Here is a 23,433-nt window from a genome sequence, read left to right on the forward strand (position 1 = left end):
TGAAAAATGTCACAAATTTCCACATTATCGTACCATAATAGTAACTAAATGAATATCCATTAAAAAATAATAAAAGCTATTATAAATTTAGTAACTGGTGAGCACCCATGTATAATACAAAAAAATGTTATGTATTTATATAATGACATTTCTCGTTCTGGTGACAGAGACAGTACTTCGTGCACACATAGACTCACGAAATACCTGGATTAGGATGCTACCTATAGTTGTGTTCAAGAATGGAACGGCCAGCTGAATGGAACGGCAGGTGGAGGCCGAAATCCAGCCCAACCTCTAATCACCAAGACTTTCACCCCATCATGGGGCTGACTGTACTGAAGGAACGTGGGACTTTTTCTAAACCAGTTGCCCTAACAGGCTACCATTCAGGTCTCTTTTTTTCTACTTAGGCTAAAGGCACCTCTATGCCAGCCTTGGACCCGCCTCGTGACTAAGTACAAGCCTCCACTCCAGAGCCAGACAGTCCTAGATGTGGATTCTGGCTTTGCTGCTTACTTGCTGTTAACCTTATCCATCTAAGGCTGAGTCTCCTTTGTAAAATGGGATTATATCTCCCTCTGTGTGGTTGTGGTGTTCAGGTAGCAAATGAATGCCACCTACCTTCACAGATCTTTGTTTTTATCAACCTTATTTAGGTATAATTTACATAAAGTGTACAAACATTAAATGTACGTTGTGATGAGTTTTGACAATGTAAACCAGTGACCAGATAGGTAAACTGTGTGCTTTTTATACTGTCCAGAGATTGTACCAGGCCCTGCCTGTGGGAGTTACAAAGTAAAACAAAGCACCCTTAATCTGGTTAACCCCTGGATTAGGTTAGGCCTGGGATGTATATATTCAGAGCCCCTACTTCCTCTGCATAAGAAGTCACACTGTCACTCTCCTGAGGGCAAGACCTTCCAGCTTGTTCTCTGCCGTATCCCCAGCACCTCGCAGTGTAGGTATGGGCACTCCATAAGCATTTGTTGAAAGACAAATGAACATGTAAAGTTAACAGTGAGTGTCATGATGAGTATGTGCCAAATAAAAGTCATTCATCCGGAGAAGACCCAGATCAACCCTGTGGGTTAGGGTAATTAGTAAAGGTCTGCAGCGAAGGCAGCATTTCAAAAGGCTCAGATTTCAATAACATTTAGGAAAACTCCAGAGTTAAGACAAGCAGTGGGTAAAGATTAAAAGGGTGGCCTCAAACACTTGCCTAGAGCACACATTGCATGTACCCTGGTGGCGTTAACATTATCAATCTTGTAACTTTTATTGAGCGTCTGCACCACCAAATTTCTGGGCAGGGCCCTGGGATTAGCTGACCATAGCTGCGCGGCAAGGCCCTCCCTCTCACCAACGGGCAGACACTAATAGAGATATAAGCCACATGCACCCAAAAGGGCAAGGAAAGGCATCTTCTTCCGACGTCTCCGCCCTTAAAGCACACACGGTTTGCTCCGCGACGACCAAGCCGGAGGGAGAGGGCGGGGATCTTCACGGCGCCCTCTTCTGGCGAAGGATAGACTCCACCCTCCCCAATCCCCGCCCTTCTTTGGGGTGAAGCAGGTTGCAGGCCGAATTGTGTCGCCGCAGAAATGTCAGTGACATGCCCATGACTGCCAATGAATTACAGGTTCTGCAGGCTCGTACCTACAAAAGAGAGTGGACCTCCACGATTCGAGGCCCACAAGCCCCTCCTCAACCGCCCTAGCGGGTCAGGGCTCCCGGAGCCCTCCCCGCCCCCGTCCGCTGAGCAGGCGGGTCTTCGGCCCCAGCCTCTCCTACAGACGGCAGCTCTCAAGTTCCCTTGCCCCGCAGCCTCTAGTCGGAGGGCTACGTCGGGACAGGATGGAGCTTTATTTACACCTCCGGACTCATTCCCATCCAGCCCCAGCATCCCCGAGAGTCCGCGTGTCTCAGCTTAAACACCACAGAATAGGAGGATACGGCTCCCTTAAGGTGGGGCGCGCGCAGCAGGCCGGAAGTGACGTTTGACGTGCGGCGTGTTCCCGCCCTGCCTTTCGCCGCTGTTCGGTGGCGGGAACTCAGGCTGCTTGCTGACGGCGGCTACCGTAAGGGTTTCCCCCCGCCATTCTGGCGGCTCGGGGCTTCCTGGGCCTGAGAGTCTCCGCTTGGGGAACGGGGCTAAGACTTCGCGACCACCTCGTCCTTTCCCTGCTGCGGAAACCTCAGGAACGAGCCGGTGGCGTCCTAGCTCTCAAGACGTGCAGCTAAAAGGCCCAGGCAGTGCCGGGGGACACACGCGGGGAGCCGGGGAGAACAGGTGACCAGCCGGAGAAATTGCGAGGACTGCCTTCGCTTTCCTCTACTCCTGTGCCCTCGATGCCCCTGTGATGTCTTCCACCTCTTGCGCACTCCTTGGTCTACGGGTGGCTCAGTCTAGCATCGTTCAGAGCCCTGCTTTGGGCGGTATTACTGTTTGGCAGCCTGTGGCAGGGACTGAGTAATCCAATAACGTTAAAAACCTTAGTTGTTTACAGATGTTAACAATTTATTTTATTTATTGATTATACCCATATGCCAAGCACAGAGCTGTGTGTTTGCACGATTCTTTTATTTGACCCAGTTGCCTTATGAAATGGGCCTTAGCTCATTTACAGAAGGCGAAACTGAGTCTGATAAGTGGTAATTCAGTCACCAAATCTTATGGAGCATCTATTCTGTGCCAGGCACTGGAGACACAGCAGTGAAAAAAATAGAATTGCCATTAATGCTGGGGATTTTCAGACAAACTATCCCTAAAAACAGCCTTTTGCTGCCTGCAGAACGTTTACCTGAATGTTAATAGTGCTTATCTTCTGGGTGAGATTCTGAATTTTTAAAACTCCTCATGCTTTTCCAAATTGTTTTGGTTTCTTCAAATGAGCATGCTATGAGAAAAACAGCTGTTTCCATTTTAACAACAGTGTCTCGCCCCCCCCCCCCCCCCCCCCGCCTTCCCCTCCCCACAAAAGCTTCTGTCTGAAGGCAGGCACGGGCTCTGCCCATAAAATAGGCTCTCCAGTGGCGCTTTAGGCCCAAGAGAAGTGGAGGTTCTCATTTTTGGTCCCAGTACTCCTCCTAATTGCTGAGTTCATTCCAGGGTCTGAGCTAGAGTTAGGCCCATGACTGAAGAGACTGTTGAGACCCATGTACAGTTTGGCCATTAATGCCATCATAGTTATCAAAAAGTTTGTTAAAGTTATAGAACTTTGTTCTATAAGCCCCTCACTATAAGTAGATTTGTAAAAAATACTTATTTATAGATTTTGGCTGTGCCGGGTCTTAGTTGCGGATCTTAGTTGCGGATCACAGGATCTTTAGCTTGTGGCATGCATGTGGGATCGAATTCCCCGACCAGGGTTCAAACCTGGGCCCCCTGCATTGGGAGCTCTGAGTCTTACCCACTGTGCCATCAGGGAAGTCCCTATAAGTAGATTTTAAGTTCCTTCAGCGCTTTGGCCTTTTTTCTGTCCCTGTAGTCCTCAGTAGAATGCATTCAAAGGATGCTAGGTCATGGGGTGATGTCCTTCATTTAATATTTTTTGAATGTCTTTGCACAAGGTTAAGTGTGCTTTCAGGCTGTACTTCCTCATGATGGTTTCAAAAGAGCTTTTCCTTTTCTGTCTTGCACCTGGTCAGGGTGAAGTAACCATGCAGGCATTTCTAAAAGGCACATCTATCAGCAGTAAACCACCATTGACTAAGGATCGAGGAGTAGCTGCCACTGCCAGAAGTAGTGGAGAGAACAAGAAAGCTAAACCTGTTCCGTGGGTGGAAAAATAGTAAGAACGCTTTTGTTTTTGTTGAAATAGTTAATAAATTATCTCTCTGACCAGTTTTGATCACTTTTTTTTTTTAATTTAAGAGGAGGATGATTTGCCTTGTTTAAATGTTGCCTTAAAAGTCACCCAATTATATAAGTCATAGAACCTTGGAACTGAAATGTACCTTAGAATAATCTAGTTGAATTCACGTATTTTCTGAATGAACTACAGCCTTCTCTGTAACTCAGGTCTATGGTTTTTGGGGCTGGGATACAGCAGTGAAGAAAACAGTTTCTATAAGCTCTTAGGAGTTCGACTTAAGTCCAAATAATCTGTTCCTCTTTTCATTACTGATAGCTGAAAATTGTTGAGTTTTTGTTTATACATTTTTGGCAAAAACAGCACCTGAAGTGGCTCTTTTTTTTTTTTTTTTTTTTTCCGGTATGCGGGCCTCTCACTGCTGTGGCCTCTCTCGTTGCAGAGCACAGGCTCCGGACACGCAGGCTCAGTGGCCATGGCTCACGGGCCCAGCCGCTCCGTGGCACGTGGGATCTTCCCAGACCGGGGCACGAACCCACGTCCCCTGCATCGGCAGGCGGACTCCCAACCACTGCGCCACCAGGGAAGCCCCTGAAGTGGCTCTTAAATTTCAGTCAGCTAAGTGATATCATAACAAGTAGTTGGAACCCCTGGTGTACCCTCAGTTATTACCAAAGGATTACAGATTACTTATAAGGCAAGTAAGGCCCTCATAAGTTTTGTTTGGCACCAACAATGCTTTTAAAAATTGGAAATTTCACATAAAAGTCTAGAAACTTTTCATTAAATAAATTAGATAAGGGGAAAAATCTAGATTTTCAGACTCAGGAGACTAGGCAGCACTAGATGCAAGTTCTCACCTGAAAACACTTAGATGGATGTGTGTACTACTCATTTTGGAAAGGTATATATTCCTCACTTCACCATAGTCCCTACTAGTGTCTCTTGTCTTACACTCGAATTCTTCACTCTTGTTATCTGCCTGGACTCTGCAGGTATTTTAATATGAAACCCTGGTTTATAATATACACTGGTTTTCCAAGATAACATTATCTGACATAAAATATCTGCCCAGCGTTGGCCTGATCAGTTAGAAAAGTATAAATCAAAGAAAAACTTTTGTTTAGTTAGCTAAGCACAGAGCCTGACTTAGGGTTGGGAGTATAACTTCGTTTAACATCATTAGTTAACAATGTAAGACAAAAATTACACTCCATATTGGTTAAGCTTGTTATTTTGTTAACCCTCAATGAAGTGAATAGGTATGCATTTTTTGTGCAGTTAGGTGATAGGAGAAATTGGTATTAACCCATTAACAACATAGTAACATATATGTAACTTTGTTACCTATCTTGAGGTTGCTAAATAGGTCTCCCTTTTTAGTTTAGGGGCACGTTGTCAAAACATAATATTACTTTCTAGGCAAATGTTCATTTTACATTTTGAACCAGTTGGCATTTGTGATGTTATAAAATCCTTTTGCATAGTTTTTATAAGCACAACAGATACAAGCAATGCACCTGGAAAAGTGAAAAATTACTTCATTCCTCAGTATATATTTGCATAAAGTAAATATAGATGGGGTTTCCACATCCAATTATGAAAGTTTCTCATTTCATACTGATATGAGAGAGTTATCATTGATATTTTAGCAAAAGGAGAGACTTCTGTGGCTACTATAATACACTGAATAACTTCTCTCTCTCTTTTTTCTCCAGTCGCCCAAAATATGTGGATGAAGTTGCTTTCCAGGAAGAAGTGGTTGCAGTGCTAAAAAAGTCTTTAGAAGGAGCTGATGTGAGTAGCAGATGCTGTCTAAAGTCATTGGGAGATTTAATTTATTCACCCTCTTCCTTTATAGCCTCCGGCCCCCTTTAAATACTATCCTGTATATACAGTAGGCCCTTGATTACTATTTGTACAATGGATGATTAGTTCAACAAATATTTGTTGAGCATCTCCTTTTCTGTTCTATGGCATTGTTATATGGTACTCAAGTGGAGATCATTGAGCAAGACAGGCTAGGTCCCTTTGCTCGTGAGCTTTTATTTTGGTGGGGAGAGACACAGAAGAATAAACACGTAAGCAAAATAAATTATAGAATTATAGATAATGATATAGGCACTATAAGGGAGAGTCAAAGATTCTTTGACCGTATGATTGCTCACTTAATTTTAGGATTTGGTTTGAACTACAATACAAAAAAAATTGAGTCTTTAGTTCTGCTTATGGCATCATGTCCCCTGCTGTGATATGTGGGATAAAATGTCATTGAGTGACTTGCATTTTAGATTAATTCAGAGACAAACCATATGAAGAATTAGCAATTTAAAATTGTATATGATAAAGTGTTTTAAGAACTTAGTGGAAGAAGGGAAACAGTTGCAGGTGAAAGTGGGATGTGGTTTTTACTTTATTCCCAAGATTTTCTTCCCTCCTCTCAACCTGGCTGCTTTGAATTAGAGGTTCCTTGGTTTTTGCTGCCATTGGTCTCTTCCTGGAATTACACTGCAACAGTATATATTTTGAAAGAAGTTATATTTATAAAACTGTTGAAAATCTTTTTCTTTACCAGTATTTTTTTGATTTGATCCAAATATCTTTAGCTTTTAATTTTATAATAGTATATAATTTAAATTGCATGGTAATATTTACACAGATTGCAGGACATGATGTATTTTTCTTTTTTTTCGGTATGCGTGCCTCTCACTGTTGTGGCCTCTCCCGTTGCGGAGCACAGGCTCCGGACGCGCAGGCTCAGCGGCCATGGCTCACAGGCCCAGCCGCTCCGCGGCATGTGGGATCTTCCCGGACCGGGGCACGAACCCGTGTCCCCTGCATCGGCAGGCGGACTCTCAACCACTGCGCCACCAGGGAAGCCCCATGATGTATTTTAATTGCTGGGATTCTCAACTCTTTTGGCAAATGTAGTGGGATTATGATCCAGTTCTTTATACCATCTAATTTATGAGGCTGAACTAAGAACTTTCTTCTTTATCCACTTGTTTAATGATTTGTTTCTTTTCAGACTTAAGGTTTTTGAAACTTAAAGTTGAAGTAATTTTTTTAACTCTAAAGAGTAAAGGAAAAAATTCATTCCTTCATTTATATTAAAGGGTTTTACAGTAGAATTATAAGAGATTTTTCAGAAATCGATTTTTAGAACTGCTAGTCCATGTACAGTTCTTAAATGCATATATATATATATATATATATATATATATATATATACACATCAGACTGTTACATAATGTAGGGTTTAGTAATTTAACCATGTTTTAAAGGATTTAAATTATTGTAATAGTTGACTGGATGAATCATTACAACTACTGAGGTAGTTGGATCAAAATAACAGTTACAACCTTAAAAATGAAGACGCCTAGGAGGTTTTGCTTTTGCTTTTGTTTTTAAATAGTGAATCTCATAGTTTGTATCTTAAGCTGTATGTTACCAGTGTAACAGTAATAGTCTTTTAACTAATACATTTATATGTTGGTTTATTTACTTGGTGCATACTGAGTACTGTAGGAGATGCTGAGAATATAGATGTGAATAGAACAAATAAGGTTCTTCGCCTTCTCAAGCTTCTCATATAGTGAGGTGAATGGGTATTTTGCAATTAAACCTAACAGTTACATAAATAACAATAAATAATTGCAAATTACATCAAGTGCAACAAAGACCAGTGAGAGAATAACAGAGGAAACCCTCTTTAGATTGGGAGGTCAGGGAAGGCTTCTGACTTGTAATGCAGTAGGAGTTGCCAGACAGAAGAATGGAGTCATACCCCAGCTCATGGGGGACAGCATATGTGCAGGCCAGAAAGTGCTTAGCTGTTGAAGGCCATTGTAAGTTGGAACTTAGAAAGTGTGAGAGGTGGTGAGCAGATCATGGACATCCTTGTAGGTTATGGTAAGCAGGGTGATTTTTTTTGTCTGTTTTGTTTTTCTAAGTGGAGTATGAATACAGTGAATAGCTTTAAGTAGCAAGCAGAGTGGCATCTGATTTGGGTGAAGAATGAATGGCTGGGAGCGGGGAAGGTTAGGCAAGAGTGGAAGCAAATAAACTATACTGCTTAGTTTCCTATGTGCAGTGATTTCCGTACATGAAAGAAATGTATAGTTTCATGGAGAAAGACAAATATATATCACTTATATTCGGAATCTAAAAGAAAATGATACAAATGAACTTATTTACAAAACAGAATTAGTGAACAAACTTAATTGTTACTGGGGGGAAGCGGTGGTGGGGGGATAGATTGGGAGTTTAGGGTTGACATGTACACATTGCTATATTTAAAATAGATAACCAACAAGGACCTGCTATATAGCATAGGGAACTCTGCTCAATACTCTGTAATAACCTAAATGGGAAAAGAATTTGAAAAAGAATAGATATATGTATAACTGAATCACTCTGCTATACACCTGAAACACACAACATTGTAAATCAGCTGTACTCCAATATGAAATAAAATTAAAAGAAAAAAAGAATGTACAGTTTAATTACAGTGCTCATTAGAATTTAGTACATTTGTTAATCTGTACCACAGATCAGTTGCCTATTTGATAGGCGCCAAGCCAGCTAGACTTAAGGTATAAAAGAAGATAACTAGTTATTTAATCTTATCCTGTCTTCCACTGATGAAATCTCCCTGATATATGCGGGTATCCCTACAGGCAGGGTATGTAATCATGATGTGGACCATGGCCTGGCACTTAAAAGATGCTTGTTTTTTTTTAATATTTCTGTTCTTGGAACTTTAGCTCATGCAAAGCCCCAGTATGCCATTTTCATTCCTTTTTCCTCAGTATTGGCCCAATCCAATTTGGTCTGTGTTCCTTTTGAAGCAACTGACATCTTTATAAAATATAACGTCTTGCCCAGTCCTAAGCCTAGGTGTGGGACAGGGAACTGACAGAAGCCTAGTATTCCCTTCAGAAATAAGAGGTTTTTAATTCCAGCTTTGAAAATCCCACCTAAGTATTAGATTAGGTGTAGAACAATCATAAATATTGATTCAGCTTAAGATATTAGAAAGATCTCTTAGGGAAAAATGATGGTGTTTGTGAAAAAGCAGGATTTAGTACTGTTATTACTATGATACCAGTTATATTAAGAAATCCTTGTATTCAGATATATATGCCCTATTAGGGAAGTCATTGCACTGTTCCATAGACATTTTCAGTCACTTTCACCTATTTGTGCCAGAATACAATTTTTAAAAAAATAAAATTTAACTTCTACAGCTCCCTAATCTCTTGTTTTACGGCCCACCTGGAACTGGAAAAACATCCACTATTTTGGCAGCAGCTAGGGAACTCTTTGGGTAAGTTGAAATCTCTCTCTCTCTCTCTCTTTTTTAAAGACTTGACGCTAAGAATCTCTGGTACTGCTTTTCATTCTCTAAAACTTTGCATTTGGTTTTTCTGAGGTTGTTGGGTTTATTTTTGTTCTGAATTTTTTAATAATCCAGCTGACCCATTTCCAGTTCCTCCCCTCCAATAAATTAGCTTGCCTGTATCTTTTGTAACCTTTATTCTGAACCGTGTTCAAATGTTTGAGTGTACTACAAGGAGCCTTGTGATTTTTTTCATCACTTTAGCTCTTTCATTATGATTTTGGAAACCAGAAGACCCTATCTCCAGTCATGCTGATAGTTTCATGACTTTTAGTGGTCGTGTTCACATCTGTCATAGAATTTGCTATTTGATGCTACTGATGCGCACCACCCCTTCTTGAGTTCCTTCTTGCTCTGGACTTGCCAGGGCCTGCCTCTCGAGTGGCTGGGCCAGCTCCTTGCCCTCAAGTATCCTGAGTATAAGAGTGTGTGGTAGTTGAGGCAGTATGATTCCAGGTACAGCAGAAAATCTCTATGAGCCACCTTCTTATTCAGTCCTAGACTGACTGTCTCAGCTTAGCCAACTGTTGTAGTAGAGGAGCCCTTTACCTAAGGTTAAAAGACACGTATCAGCCATGTCTGATATCTATGCAACATGCACCAACATAACAAAGGCTATCTTTAATTAATCCAGAATTTTAATATCAGGCATATGGCCTAAGGGTACATCTGAAATCCTACACATGAAGATAATTAGATGCCTCTGAAACCACCAAATATATAAGGATAATCAGTTCTGTTGAAATGTGAAGGAGGACAAAAGGGGAAGCTGCTCTGAACTGAGGATTTTATTTGACAGCAACTTTCATTTTCCCAAGGAAATTTTAAGAGAGCTTTTTTGATTATTCTACAACTCAATCAGTTAGATCCAGTCTGAATCATCCTTAGCAATGTAGTCATCATGAAACTGTTAAGTATAGTTTATTATTGGTTGTTCTACAGTAGGTTAGTCCAAATTATATAACTTGTAAAATATTTTTTTTAAATGTTTGTCTTGATAGACCTAAAAGGACTTAACTATAAATTCCACATTTAATAGTATATGTGGTTTTAAAATAGAAAATACATGCACAGAGCTTTCTAGATGTTTATGCCCATAGAAAAATGCGTAGGGTATCATGCTATTTAGGAAAAATAAAGACGAAATCCCAACTCTTCTTTTTCTATTAAAAAAAATATACACATATATATAGAAAAATAACTAGAAGGAAGTCTTCAAAACAGGGTTTGGCAGTGTGTGCCAGGTATTTTTATTTTCTTTTGTGTTCTCAGATTTTCCTACAGTTACTTTTAATAATTTTTTTTAAAAAACTCACTTAAAAATTAACTGTTCATTTTTGATCCAGTAATTTTCCTTACAGCAAACTACTTTATGGAAATAATTCAAAATATGCTACATTGCAGCATTATTTAAAATTGTAACATGTTTAAAACTATCTAAATGTCTAATAACAGAAGTATGTTAAGTAAATTAAATGATGGTACAATCTTAGGTTAGAAAGTTATATAGCTATTAAAATGGTTTTTACAGTGTTTATCATGACATGGCAAGATGCTTATGATACAGTCCAAAGTGGAAAATTGACTTAAAATTTAGTACATTATCATCTATTTGTTTAAATGCATGGAAAAAAGCCAGAATGTTAACTGTATGCCTTTGCAAAAGAGAAAATACAGAATGAATTGTATACCTTCTATTCATATTGTTTACTAGGTGTATTTTAAACTACTGAAAAATGTACAAATGTTAAAATATGGTATAAACCTGGGTTACTTATATGCTCTATGATGTTTCATAATTTTTTTTCATTTTGACATAGGCCTGAACTTTTTCGATTAAGAGTTCTTGAGTTAAATGCATCTGATGAACGTGGAATACAAGTAATTAGAGAGAAAGTGAAGAATTTTGCCCAATTAACTGTGACAGGAAGCCGTTCAGAGTAAGTAAGCTCACCTTCCCTTCTCTATGCCATGTCATTGTATTTGTTTAAAAAACATGTTTCTGCCAGATTTTCAACTTCTTTTTCATGTTATATTGTATTTTTATCTAAATTATTTAAACCTAGAAATGACCTTTCCATTATAGTAACTAATTTTAAGTTATTTAGCTGTCAAGGGGTTTTAATCGATATTTGTCTAAGGAGTATTTATTAATCAAATGTGATGGTTTGGTTGTACACTCATAATAAAAATCCTGATTTTTGCTATTATGTTATTTTTTTAAAGTCCTATCATATATCTTAAGCTTCAGTGTATATTTCATAGTTGGTGACAATGTAAAACCTTGTCCAAACTGGGACACATTGAGTGAAAAAGGAGTTGTTACTAATAATAATTCAATAGGGGTGTTTACGCAACTGTGTATATTCCTTAGGTTGCAAAGTTCCAAGGTTAAATTTTTGGTACCTGGCATATATTTAAATTTATATCAGAGCACACTTAGGAATTTGTAGAAAGTGAATAACACAATTTTTGATATCCACCTTGGATTGACAATGTATATAAATCACATACATGATAAGGGACTTAGATCAAGAATAAAGAACCCTTACGGGGCTTCCCTGGTGGCGCAGTGGTTGAGAGTCCGCCTGCTGATGCAGGGGACACGGGTTCGTGCCCCGGTCCGGGAGGATCCCACATGCCGCGGAGCGGCTGGGCCCGTGAGCCATGGCCGCTGAGCCTGTGCGTCCGGAGCCTGTGCTCCGCAACCGGAGAGGCCACGACAGTGAGAGGCCCGCGTACCGCAAAAAAAAAAAAAAAGAAAAGAAAAGAACCCTTACAACTCAATAATAAAAAGACAACCCAATTTAAAAATGGGCAAAGGATCTGAATAGACATTACTCTAAGGAAAATACACAAATGGTCAATAAGCATATCAAAACATGCTCATCAACGTCATGAGCCATTAGAGAAATGCAAATCAAACCCATGATGAAATACCACTTTACACCCACTAGGATGGCTGTAATCAAAAAGACAGAAAATAACAAGTATTAGCAAGGATGTGGAGAAATTGGAACCCTTATACATTGCTGGTTGGAATGTAAAATGGTGCAGCCATCTTGAAAACAGTTTGGCAGTTCTCCTATGAGTTACCATATGACCCAGCAATTCCAGTCCTAGAATATATACTGACAAGAAATGAAAACATATACACATATACACAAATGTTCATATCAGCATTATTCACAGTAGTCAAAACATGGAAACAACCCAGTATCCAACTAAAGAATGGATGAATGAAACGTAGTATATCCATCCATTTGCCATAGTACTTGACAATAAAAAGAAATGAAGTAATGATATACAACAACATGGATGAACCTCGAAAACATTAAGCGAAAGAAGCCAATCACAAAAGACAATGTATTAAGTTGACAACATGTGGTTCCATTTATATGAAGTGTCCAGAATAGACAAATCTGTGGAAACAGAAAGTAGAGATTCCTGATTGCCTATGGCTGGGACAGTTGGGAGAGAAAAAAATGACTCCTAAGGGTCACAGGGTTTCCTTTTGGGGTGATGAGAATGTTCCAAAATTAGATTGTGATAATGATTTGTGAATTATAACTCCTTTGTGTTTCTCTGAATCAGTGGGAAGCCATGTCCTCCTTTTAAAATTGTGATCCTGGATGAAGCAGATTCTATGACCTCAGCTGCTCAGGCAGCTTTAAGACGTACCATGGAGAAAGAGTCTAAAACCACCCGATTCTGTCTCATCTGTAACTATGTCAGTCGGTATGTGTAATGCCCTCAAGGTGGATGCAAGGCAGCCTTATTTTGATAGACCCAAATAGGGAGAGAAAAAATTTAAATGTTTCAAGGCTACATTAGTTTCTCCATCACATCTTTTTTTTTTTTTAACATCTTTATTGGGGTAAAATTGCTTTACAAAGGTGTGTTAGTTTTTGCTTTGTAACAAAGTGAATCAGTTATCTCCATCAAATCTTGATTTGTTCTTGACAAAAATGAGTTCTTCTGGGGAGTTTCTTCTTTAGCCGCTGATTTGTTTTTTCCAATATTTTACAGAATAATTGAACCTCTGACCTCTAGATGTTCTAAATTCCGCTTCAAACCTCTGTCAGATAAAATTCAAGAGCAGCGATTACTAGACATCGCTGATAAAGAACATATCAAAATTAGCAATGAGGTAATCACTGTTATTACTATTGTAAATTACTAATTCCTTTGATGAATGCCTATGAAGAGGCACTTCCTGAAAGTCAAATTTGTGTTGCTTCAATTTCTGATGCCGATTCTTCAGGCAAAGTTAAGCTAAATAAACAATGTCTAGGAATTACTGGTTCAGCCTTTCTGTTGCTACTAGAAGTTTATTATCTGTCAATACTTCAGAGACCGAAAGCTGAGGCAGATTTCATGTTAGGATGCAAATTCTGCGACAGCCAATCTCTGCATGACAGCGTACTCCACTTGTCATTATACCCATACTCCACTGCAAGGACTAATTTGGTATGATGAAATTCTGGCAGTAATAGAATGTATAGGCCCTTATTCATTATAACAGAACTTAACTGTAATTTGAATTCTCCTTGCTGTATGTAATCATGGCTGTCTCCATGAATTCTGCCGCTATAGAACTGACATTTCTTCAAAAATGGAAATAGATTTTGTTTTTCCCCCAGTACCTCCTTAATTGGCCATTAACAGGTTAAAGAACTTTTTTCTCTTCAGGGACTAGCTCATCTTGTTAAAGTGTCAGAAGGAGACTTAAGGAAAGCCATTACATTTCTTCAAAGTGCTACTCGATTAACAGGTGGAAAGGAGGTCACAGAAAAGGTGATCACAGACATTGCTGGGGTAAGAGCACTGGATATTCTGAAATTTTTAGTTTGCTTTTTTGTGGCTTTTAGAAAATTTTTAATTTTTATATATATATGGAGTGCTTATTATGTGCTTAGTCCCATTCAGGCTGCTGTAACAAATGCCATAGGCTGAGTGGCTTATAAACAAAAATCAGTTCCAGAGGCTGGGAATCCAAGATCAAGGTGCCCACAGATTGAGTGCCTGAGGACACACTTCCTAGTTGAGTAGACTCCTAGTTCACGGATGGCCTTAACCTCTCTGCACCATCCTGTGGCAAAAAGCAGCTTTCTGAGCTTTTTAGGAGCACTAATCCCATTCATGAGGGTTCCACTCTCCTATCACCTGCCAAAGGTGCCACCTCCAAATACATTAGGGATTTTTAACATGAATTTTGAGGGAATATAAACAGTTGTACCATTCTGGGAGTTAGCAGAATGCTGCAGGCAGGCAGGGATGTGGCAGATATCAGATATCTAACATCTAACAGATGTCAGATATGTTAACAGATATCCCTTTTCTTATAAAGGAAAAAGGGTCATATCCAACTTATAATTAAATCATTAAAGCAATTCTCTTGTGCCACACCCTTGTCTTCAGGTTTCATTTTGTATTGTAATGAAACATAAACCAACCCATCTCTGCATTTTGTTAGTGGCATCTTAGAAACAGGATGTTTCCAGAGTTTGTTTCAGGTCCAGTAGCTTTCTCCATCACCTGTCTGGAGACCAGATGAGCATAAGGGTTAAAGCTGACCCTTTGTCAGTTCTTTGCCCTCCCAACTCCGTATGTATGGATTCAGTTTATCAGGTAGCAGTTCCACGCTTGAAGTGGCACATGTCTTAGCATAGAAAACCAGGGAGTTTGCACAGGCTTGGCAGAGAAACAAGTCAACCATCTTCACCAAGAAACTTTATGCTTTATTTTTAATTAATTCATTCTTTAATTATTTTAGGTAATACCAGCTGAAACAATTGATGGAGTATTTGCTGCATGTCAGAGTGGCTCTTTTGACAAACTAGAAGCTGTGGTAAAGGTAAAGACACTTTACTAAACTGGTGGGGAGGGACGGAAATCACACCAAAATCATTTTCTTTTTCTGCTACAGGACTTAATAGATGAGGGTCATGCAGCAACTCAGCTTGTAAATCAACTTCATGATGGGGTTGTAGAAAATGATAACCTTTCTGATAAACAGAAATCTGTTATTACAGAAAAACTTGCTGTAAGTAGACATCTTCTGCATTTCAGCACAGCATACACACCTGAAAGGGAAATTACTTACTCATCTTTCATTTTCTTGTAGGAAGTTGATAAATGTTTAGCAGATGGTGCTGATGAACATCTACAGCTGATCGGCCTCTGCGCAACTGTCATGCAGCAGTTAACTCAGAATTGTTAAAACATATTCAGCATGTATTTTTGTGAACAATTTAAAATAAAATGACTAAAGCACCTTTAAAGTGAATATACAATTTATTTAACATTCAAACTTCATTAAGACATGTGCAATATGGCAATTTTACTGGGGTAAACGTTTAACCCTATCTAGGATGATTGCTTGCTGGGGCTTAGCAACAGGGTCCAGTTCACACTTAGCACTAATTAAATACTTTATTGAATAAATATAATACCAAACAAAATGCATTCAAATGCTTTCTAAAAAAATCAATTTTAAGGGCCTTTCTATTCAGGCTAATGACAAACACAATAAAGGTAGATATGCTAGTTTAACATAATTGGCTGATTTTATACAGCACTTATATCTTTTAGTCCACAAGTATATTATTAAATGATAGAGAACATCTAATACAACCATTTCTACAGAACTAGGAAATAAATTTCTAAGAAAGAAAGATTTTACAGACCCCATCTTTTATACCCACCCCAACAGTCTAACTCTAAAGAGGATAAAGCCAACGACTTTCCTCACAAGAGCTCACGACTAATGTCGCTTTGCTATCAAAATCTGTATTTCTGATCCGTTATGAGCATTGAGACAAGATTCAAATATTCCCAAAGAAAGAAGCACAATGCACGTTGTGATCGCCTATTCAGCAACAGCGAGCACTGCATTCCAAACTATCTCATCCCAGGAATTAAATAAGGTCAGCCACATTCATTGGCATTTCCTCCACTGTAGTATTGTAGAAAGTCTCAATGTCACGAAGAATCCTCTTGTCTTCTTCAGTAACAAAGTTTATAGCCACACCTTTCCTCCCAAATCGACCCCCTCTGCCAATTCTGTGTAAGAAAAAGAAATCAGCAATTAGAATATACTACTTCACATGCTGCATGAACTACTGAACATGACGATCCACTTGTTAACCAGCAGCTGCTGTTTACTTATCAAGGTTATAGTTCGTGCTTCTAATTGGAGCACTAGCTGCTAATCAATATCTAGAGAAAAAAATCTTCCTTTGCAGTTAGTGCCAAAAGGATTCAAGGCTTGTCTGGCTGCAAAATGAGATTTTATCAAGTATCTTGAGCATTTTTTTTTTTTTTTTAAAGCAGATGACAGTATTGTGTTTGGGGTAGTGAATTTAAAGCCCATACCAAAGTGGGCCAGCCAAGAGCAGATGTCAGCCTGGGACAGATGTAAAACACCAGGGATAAAACAAAAAGAACAGTTATGTAATCCATTTCGACGCACTTCTGGAACTGTAAACTGCAAATACAAATGCTGCAAGGTTAACTATTGTCTAAAACTTACAACTTTTTCCAGTGGGAAAACAAATATTTGGTATGGTGACCCAAACTTATCACTGCTTTTTTGCTCAGTTTCACACGTTATAACTGAAATTACTCAAACGTGTTTACCTCCAAAAACAGCTTTCTAACCTTCCTGATAGAAACCAGACAATACAAACCACCTAATAGGCTAGTATACAAAATGCCTTGGCTGGAGCATCTTAAAATATCAAATAATCATGACAAAAGAAAAACAAATATAAATACCGACTCGCTCTTTATTCAAACAGTGTGCTGTTTCGCTTATGATTCCACGTCCTAAATTACGTCAACGCCGTTTCTGAGCGCCATCTCGTCATCAACTGCTGCTATCGACCCCTGTATTTTTTAAAAAGTCTTTTTTTACATCATATAACAAAGTACAATTCAATTTACTTAGGGATAAAGCCACTATAACTAAACCAGGGACTGCTCAAATTGCTACCAGATGACACCAAGAAAATCCCAACTATAGAGGAATCACCAAGAAAGCGCATGGACACGGACACGAGCATCACTAAAAAATACAGCTCAAAAATAAGCTAAGACCAACCGATCTAAAACAACCTTATCTGTATGTACAGAGTCCACAATTTGGGCAACATTCACAACTGTTTTCCCACTGTGTATGACCAATCTTCCCAAGTACAATTTTAATTACACCCTACCAAGTTACTATGTCATATTACTCAATTCCCTGATTTGAGGTTACCTTTCAGACAAATCAGTCAGTAGAAAAGCAAAATATGAATTTTACCAGTACAGTAAAGTCAAGATGCCATCTACTTACCTGTGAATATAGTTTTCACGATTGGTAGGTAGATCATAGTTTATAACCAATGACACTTGTTGCACATCAATCCCACGAGCCTGAAATACAATGACGATGTTCAAATTCTAATTGAAATACTAGACACCTATGTAATGTAGGCCACAAAATAGTAATGAACTATACTAAGTGGTATAGCTCACTGTGGAGTGTGGTCTTTTCTTTATTCTCCCAAATAGCCTAGAATTGGTAAAGGTTATTAAAAAACCTTCCCCCCAAACAAACTTTTGGTGAATTAAAAAGAGCAGTGAAAGACTTACCAACAAGTCAGTAGTGATCAGAACACGGCTTGACCCTGATCGGAATTCCCTCATGATAACATCTCTTTCCTTCTGGTCCATGTCACCATGCTGCAAAGGAACAAACCTATTAATTCAAGAATCACCAATCAAATCAACATTTAACCTTATCAACATGTATGAGACCAAGCGTCCCTGGCTGCTACAGGGGTACAGCAGACAGGTATAGTTAAGAAACAACTTTATTTTGAGCAGGGGGAACGACAACACAGCACTTAGCAGCTATATTGTAGTCTAAATCCTGCTTTAATGAAGGTAGACTTAAGTTACCATTACTAGGTTAGAATACCTCTTACCAGAGCAGAAACTGTGAAATCCCTGGCATGCATTTTCTCAGTGAGCCAGTCCACCTTACGCCTTGTATTGAGAAAAATAACAGCCTGTGTAATCGTCAGTGTCTCATACAAGTCACAAAGTGTATCCAACTTCCATTCCTACAGTATTTCAAAGAGAAAGTTAACAGTAATTAACATGATTGTTTCCAACTTACATTCATTAGAAACTCATTATTAGATTGGTCTAAAGACATATTGCACCAAATCTTAAGACAAAGGACATTGGACATTAAGAAAGAGGTCCACCCCAGTCTTTTACAACCTAGTGCAGTTACTCTTCTTCTTGTGTGTACTCTGCTAGCATTATTACAAAAACCAAGATGTGATCCTAGTTTCTGTAATTTTAGCACAGTGCTTATTCAAGAAGGTAAAAAAAAAACTGGCTACATTTTTATGTTTGACAATTAGACAAATTACCTCTCTTTCAACATTAATATAAAACTGTTTAATTCCTTCAAGGGTCAATTCTTCCTTTTTCACCAGAATTCGAATGGGATCTCTCATGAATTTTTTGGTCACTTCCAACACATCCGTTGGCATTGTGGCAGAAAGCAACACCACCTTAAAAAAAAAAATTCATTATGCTGTCACACGTCACACAAGTAGTTAGCACAACTTGGCACAATACTCGACGAAAAAAAATCTTTGAGACCAAGCATCTCTGTCTGAGCATGGAATTGTGAGAGTCATGCATCAGTTGCTTTTGCTTTCAGGGGGAATGACAACAGAACACTTCAGTTATGTTGTAATAATACCTGCATTAAACCTAACCTCCAGCTATTTTAAGAGTGGGAGTGAAATAAAGCTCACCTGAATACTTGTATTTAATTTTTGGAAAATCTCATAGATTTGATCCTTAAACCCTCGGCTCAGCATTTCATCTGCTTCATCCAAAACAAACATTTTGATCCATTTTGGAGCTGTTTAAAATAAAGTCATACTATCATCTCTAGGTTTTCAGGCATGCTATTTACTTTATTTATAATAGTAAAACCAAACTATATTCGACAAGCAATACTTACAAAGGTATCTTCTGTTTAACATATCAAACACTCTCCCTGGTGTACCAACAACAATATGTGGTGCTTCAGCCTGAAGTTTTTGCATTTCATTTCGAACATTGGTTCCACCAATGCAGGCATGACAAGTTGCTCCCATATAGTCTCCAAGTGCCAGAATTACCTTTTGGATCTGAAAGCCAAAAGCCTGATTATTATCCAGCAGAATTACTAGTTCTGTGACTTAACTTCCAAAGCATAATGGCAAACATCTGGTCTACAAACAGCTTTAATGCATGCAGAGCACTTAACTACTTCCGAGCTTAAAATGCCTCAAGATAAACTTCCCTGAAAACATCTTGTGCCTTGTCAAACTTGAGATCCTGTTGCCCCAGGTACCAGCTACGTAACTAAAAACATTTCCTACTGTTATTCTTCATTGTGTATTGAAGTGTAAACCATGGTAAAACAATAATTTTTCCCGTAGCACTGCGACGTAATCTTGGCTTTAATAAACCCTACAGATGTATTAGCAAGGTTTTACTTCAGACCAATATGGCAGTGAGCTCTGAAAACACAGCATGCAACAGATACATCACAAACTACTAAGACAGTCAAATAACATGTCACTGTAGTTTTCATGTTGCACAACTGCATTCAAACTTGAAAATGAGAACAGGTCTAGTCCACCCTGAACAAAAACTTGTTTCTCAATCTGTTACACAACCCTGCAAACCATACCTGCACACCCAGTTCCCGTTTGACTGTTTAGCTTTCAACAGAAACTCCCTGCATGCACACAGTTAAAAGGAGGGCTCAAATTTATACTAAGCTTTAAATTCTTCACAATTGTGAAACCTGAAACCTGTACAACACGCAAGCAGTTTTTTTGAACTACACTATCAATACCTGTTGAGCCAGTTCTCTGGTGGGGGCCAATACTAGTGCTTGGGTCTCCTTGAACTCAATCTCCAACTGTTGCAGGATGGAAATAGCAAATGTGGCTGTCTTGCCAGTACCTGACTGAGCTTGAGCAATCACATCATACCCTAAAAAAAGTAGGATACACATTTACCGATCCCACATCAAACCGCCACTTCTAGTTTACACCACGTATTCCATTTGGAACACGAATTATGCCCAAATAATCAAGTGATCAGCAATGAGTATTCTCTTCATTTCAGGTCAGTCCCGAAAGATGATTGCCATCATTTCACTTTAAGGAATACAAATAGGTGCTAGTCCCCCAGAAGGTAATTTTCCCATATTAAAGAGAAAAAGGTGCAGGTCCTATGCAGAACAGGGAATTCATTTTTAAGAAGCGCCAACGAGTTCTTTTACCTTTAATACACGGGATAATAGCTCTCTGCTGAATAGCTGATGGCTTCTCAAAACCATAAGCATAGATGCCTCGAAGAAGAGACTCCTTTAAATTCATATCATCAAAGTTATCAACAATCTCATTCCAGTTACTCTGAAAAGTTAAAAAAAAAAAAAAAAGGAATAAACGGATGAACAAACTCACCTTTCCAAAGTTCCAAATTCCACACCCATTTCTTACCTCGATGACACCATCGGGCTCCATTCCCTCGGGGCCGCCATGTTCTCTGCTGACAAAAATACTGCTGTTAGGAGAACGTCCCTTCCCCAAACCCCTGTAACTGCACACTGAGGGGAAGAGAAGCCCTTTCTCATCCGGTCGCTCTCCCCCGCACGTGTACACTTCCCAAACGAGCAAAGGCAGCTGGTGCCGCAGGGCACACGATGTACTGCGCGGCCGCTCAAAGGTTAGGAACCGGGGACGCCCGGAAAGGCCCCACGGACGCCGGCCCTTCCCCCCAGGCCTGAGCGCCAGGCGCTCCCCTCTCGGCGGTGCACCGTCTCGCGAGAGCTCCACGCGCCGAGCTCCGCCCCTAACAATGCGCAAGCCGTAGTGATTGACGCGGGCCTAGGCCCGGCGAGGCCTTGCCAACGGCTCGCCGGGGCCCCTTTGCCGGCCCGGCCCCATCCGGCGTCCGGCCGCCGCTGCCGTCCGGCCCCCACCCAACCTACTGCCTAGCGCTCCCAAACCGCGCCGCTGGCCGCGAATAGAGCTTTAGACAGACCAGTTACACCGTACCGACTGCGGACTGCGCCACGGCTGCCAATAAATGCCGGGCTCCGTATGGGCAGGGGAAACGGCCGCGATTTCAAGGCGTCTTCGGGAAAACACACTCTTTCACCACCTCGTTTTCTTACCCGTCTCCCCACAATCCGGGCCCTACCTATCATGGAAGCTTCTCGACAAAACACAGGAGTACTGTACCCCAAAGCCACGCCTATGAACCCGGGGTTCCCTACCTCCTCTCCATCTATTACAACCTCCTCCAGCGCCTTAGGACCTGTGCCACAGAGCACCACCACCAACGAGGAAGCGGCATACCTGTTATAATCCGCGGAGCTACCAGACATGATCCGAGGAACCACTCAGTGCCTGACTGGAAAGGCAGAAGGGCCGCACCACCCGATTTTTATAGGCTCGCGGCCGGGACCCGTTTTCTGCGGAGGAATTTTCCCGTCGTTCTTCGACCAGCCACAAAATTGTGATCCTGGGGTGCTTATCTCAGAAAATATCCTAAGCAAATCGGTGGGAAAACCCAAATTTAGTTATTTGCCGATCTTACGGCGTTGCTGAACATCCCAAGACCCTGGCGGGGGATGTTGGGACTCTTTGCTCTGCGGCGGAAGAATATTGCAGCAAGAGGTAGAAGACCGCTTTCCCCGCCCGCCCTGCTCCTACGGGGTTTCCGCGTCCCCGAAGCAGAGGCGGCCGGGCCGCCGGGCTGGACCGGGAGGCGGAAGGCTGGGGCGCGCCGGACGGTTGGCAGCTCCGGCTTTCCCGCCGGACAGTGCGACCAGGCTCGCCGGTTCCGCAGTGCTCGGTGCCGGAGGGGCAGGCACGTCCACACTCTGCACTGGAGGGGAATCGGGCTGTTCCGCTCGTTCCCACCGCTACTTAACTTGACGGTAAAGAGCCGCCTGGCCTTTGGCCCGAGCGTTTAACATCCTTCAGACCTTGACAGTGAAACTCTTGCTACGGAAAATGTCGGCTGCCCAGCAAGCCCCAGAAGATCCGGTTTACCGTCCAGCGTGCAGGGCGAGAAGAAATATGTAGTGTCCTCTGCAGATGTCTCTGGAGCAGCCAACTCCATTCTTCTCATGTTGCCTCTGCTCTTCTCTCGCTCTCTTTTTAAAATAATGCTTATAATTTTAACAGGTGTGAGAAATGCCTGCTAAAATCACTGTAAACTTTTGCTTATGTAGGGGTGATGTTCCTTGTAACTCAGGAATTTAAATGGATGCTTCCGGCCTGTACAGCTCCATGCTGCTTTGGGACTACACAGGTTTTGGTTATGGTCTTTTTTTTTTTTTTAAGGCTTTTTGCGCTTTAATTGTTTATACGTAATGAATGTTGATTTAGTGAAATTGAGAGCAATACAACCCTTGCTGCTTAAATAAACTGCATGATTTGTAAAGATCCAGAGGTTTTCAACTGTAGCCCTAACCCAGGGTCGTTAATAAAAACCAAAAATAGTATTTTTAGTCATTTAACTTTAAAATACAGTCCTACCCACCCTGCAAGATAACACAAATACTCAAGAAAACATTTTCTCATTAATTCAGAAGGCCAACCTAAAGTCTGATAACGGGGGAAAAAATGACTTAATTTTCTATATTTGTGTATTCAACATGATACCAGGTTGTAAATACATTTTTTCCAAAAATCATTTATTTGAAAATTATCATGCTAGGAACTGTGACAAAAACTAATACCAAGATGACAAAGTGTACTTGACCCTCAGTCTAGTGATGATGCTCCCTATCCACCCTCTGTAATGGTCAAATGCAGATTTGAGGTGATGCCAGACATTTTCTGAGAATGGAGGTCAGAAATCCTTGTTGGCTCATCCAAAACCTACTAAAAATCTCCTGGGATCCACGAAACTAAAGAAAATACTTAATGAGAAAAATGGCGAACAATTTAGTCTCACTTGAGTCTACAGGGTGAAATCAATCAACAACACCTAATTGTTGAGTGTTTTCTTTAGGTTTAGCCCTACTGTTACATGCTGTGGAAGATTTCCAGAGTCCCTTAACAGGAAATAATCAAGGACTAAACTCTGGTTTAAGTCACAATTGCTCAAGGGGTTTCAAGGTAAGAAAGT

At 40.4% G+C, this 23,433-nt stretch overlaps 2 protein-coding genes and 4 non-coding genes across 11 annotated transcripts; 1 reads left to right on the forward strand and 5 right to left on the reverse strand.

Moving 5' to 3' along the window:
* The first annotated feature begins 1,997 nt into the window (after positions 1-1,997).
* On the forward strand, positions 1,998-15,500 carry RFC4 (replication factor C subunit 4). Of its 2 annotated transcripts, XM_027109374.1 has the most exons (11): positions 1,998-2,293; positions 3,652-3,794; positions 5,534-5,612; positions 9,065-9,144; positions 11,037-11,156; positions 12,811-12,954; positions 13,246-13,366; positions 13,909-14,034; positions 14,993-15,073; positions 15,146-15,262; positions 15,344-15,500. In XM_027109374.1, the coding sequence occupies exons 2-11, from the start codon at positions 3,664-3,666 to the stop codon at positions 15,437-15,439; spliced, it is 1,095 nt and encodes a 364-aa protein (XP_026965175.1). In that variant the 5' UTR covers positions 1,998-2,293; positions 3,652-3,663; the 3' UTR covers positions 15,440-15,500. The 2 variants fall into 2 exon arrangements, with proteins under 2 accessions (XP_026965175.1, XP_026965186.1); XM_027109385.1 differs by lacking the exons at positions 13,909-14,034; positions 14,993-15,073 and having other exon boundaries at positions 2,026-2,293.
* Positions 15,495-21,740, reverse strand: EIF4A2 (eukaryotic translation initiation factor 4A2). 5 transcript variants are annotated; one of them, XR_003433354.1, is made up of 12 exons: positions 21,651-21,695; positions 20,790-20,838; positions 20,570-20,702; positions 20,138-20,277; positions 19,253-19,421; positions 19,041-19,150; positions 18,648-18,791; positions 18,192-18,329; positions 17,857-17,946; positions 17,558-17,637; positions 16,996-17,106; positions 15,495-16,281 (listed from the first exon to the last, which is right to left on the reverse strand). XR_003433354.1 is itself a non-coding variant. In XM_027109343.1 (11 exons), exons 1-11 carry the CDS (start codon positions 21,677-21,679, stop codon positions 16,137-16,139), a joined length of 1,224 nt encoding a protein of 407 aa, XP_026965144.1. In that variant the 5' UTR covers positions 21,680-21,740; the 3' UTR covers positions 15,495-16,136. The 5 variants fall into 5 exon arrangements, 3 of the variants coding, with proteins under 3 accessions (XP_026965144.1, XP_026965135.1, XP_026965154.1); XR_003433355.1 differs by having other exon boundaries at positions 16,192-16,281; positions 17,000-17,106; XM_027109343.1 differs by lacking the exon at positions 16,996-17,106 and having other exon boundaries at positions 20,790-20,835; positions 21,651-21,740.
* LOC113624316 (small nucleolar RNA SNORA4) lies at positions 17,691-17,830 on the reverse strand. The gene has a single exon (XR_003434303.1). It is a non-coding gene; the product is annotated as a small nucleolar RNA SNORA4 (small nucleolar RNA).
* On the reverse strand, positions 18,011-18,142 carry LOC113624252 (small nucleolar RNA SNORA63). The gene has a single exon (XR_003434283.1). It is a non-coding gene; the product is annotated as a small nucleolar RNA SNORA63 (small nucleolar RNA).
* On the reverse strand, positions 18,421-18,599 carry LOC113624002 (small nucleolar RNA SNORA81). Its single transcript, XR_003434163.1, has one exon. It is a non-coding gene; the product is annotated as a small nucleolar RNA SNORA81 (small nucleolar RNA).
* LOC113624019 (small nucleolar RNA SNORD2) lies at positions 20,379-20,447 on the reverse strand. Its single transcript, XR_003434169.1, has one exon. It is a non-coding gene; the product is annotated as a small nucleolar RNA SNORD2 (small nucleolar RNA).
* Positions 21,741-23,433: the final 1,693 nt, after the last annotated feature.

Source organism: Aethalodelphis obliquidens, unplaced genomic scaffold (assembly GCF_003676395.1).
Source record: "Aethalodelphis obliquidens isolate GAN/ISIS:26980383/991018 unplaced genomic scaffold, ASM367639v1 scaffold1, whole genome shotgun sequence".
NCBI lineage: Eukaryota > Metazoa > Chordata > Mammalia > Artiodactyla > Delphinidae > Aethalodelphis > Aethalodelphis obliquidens.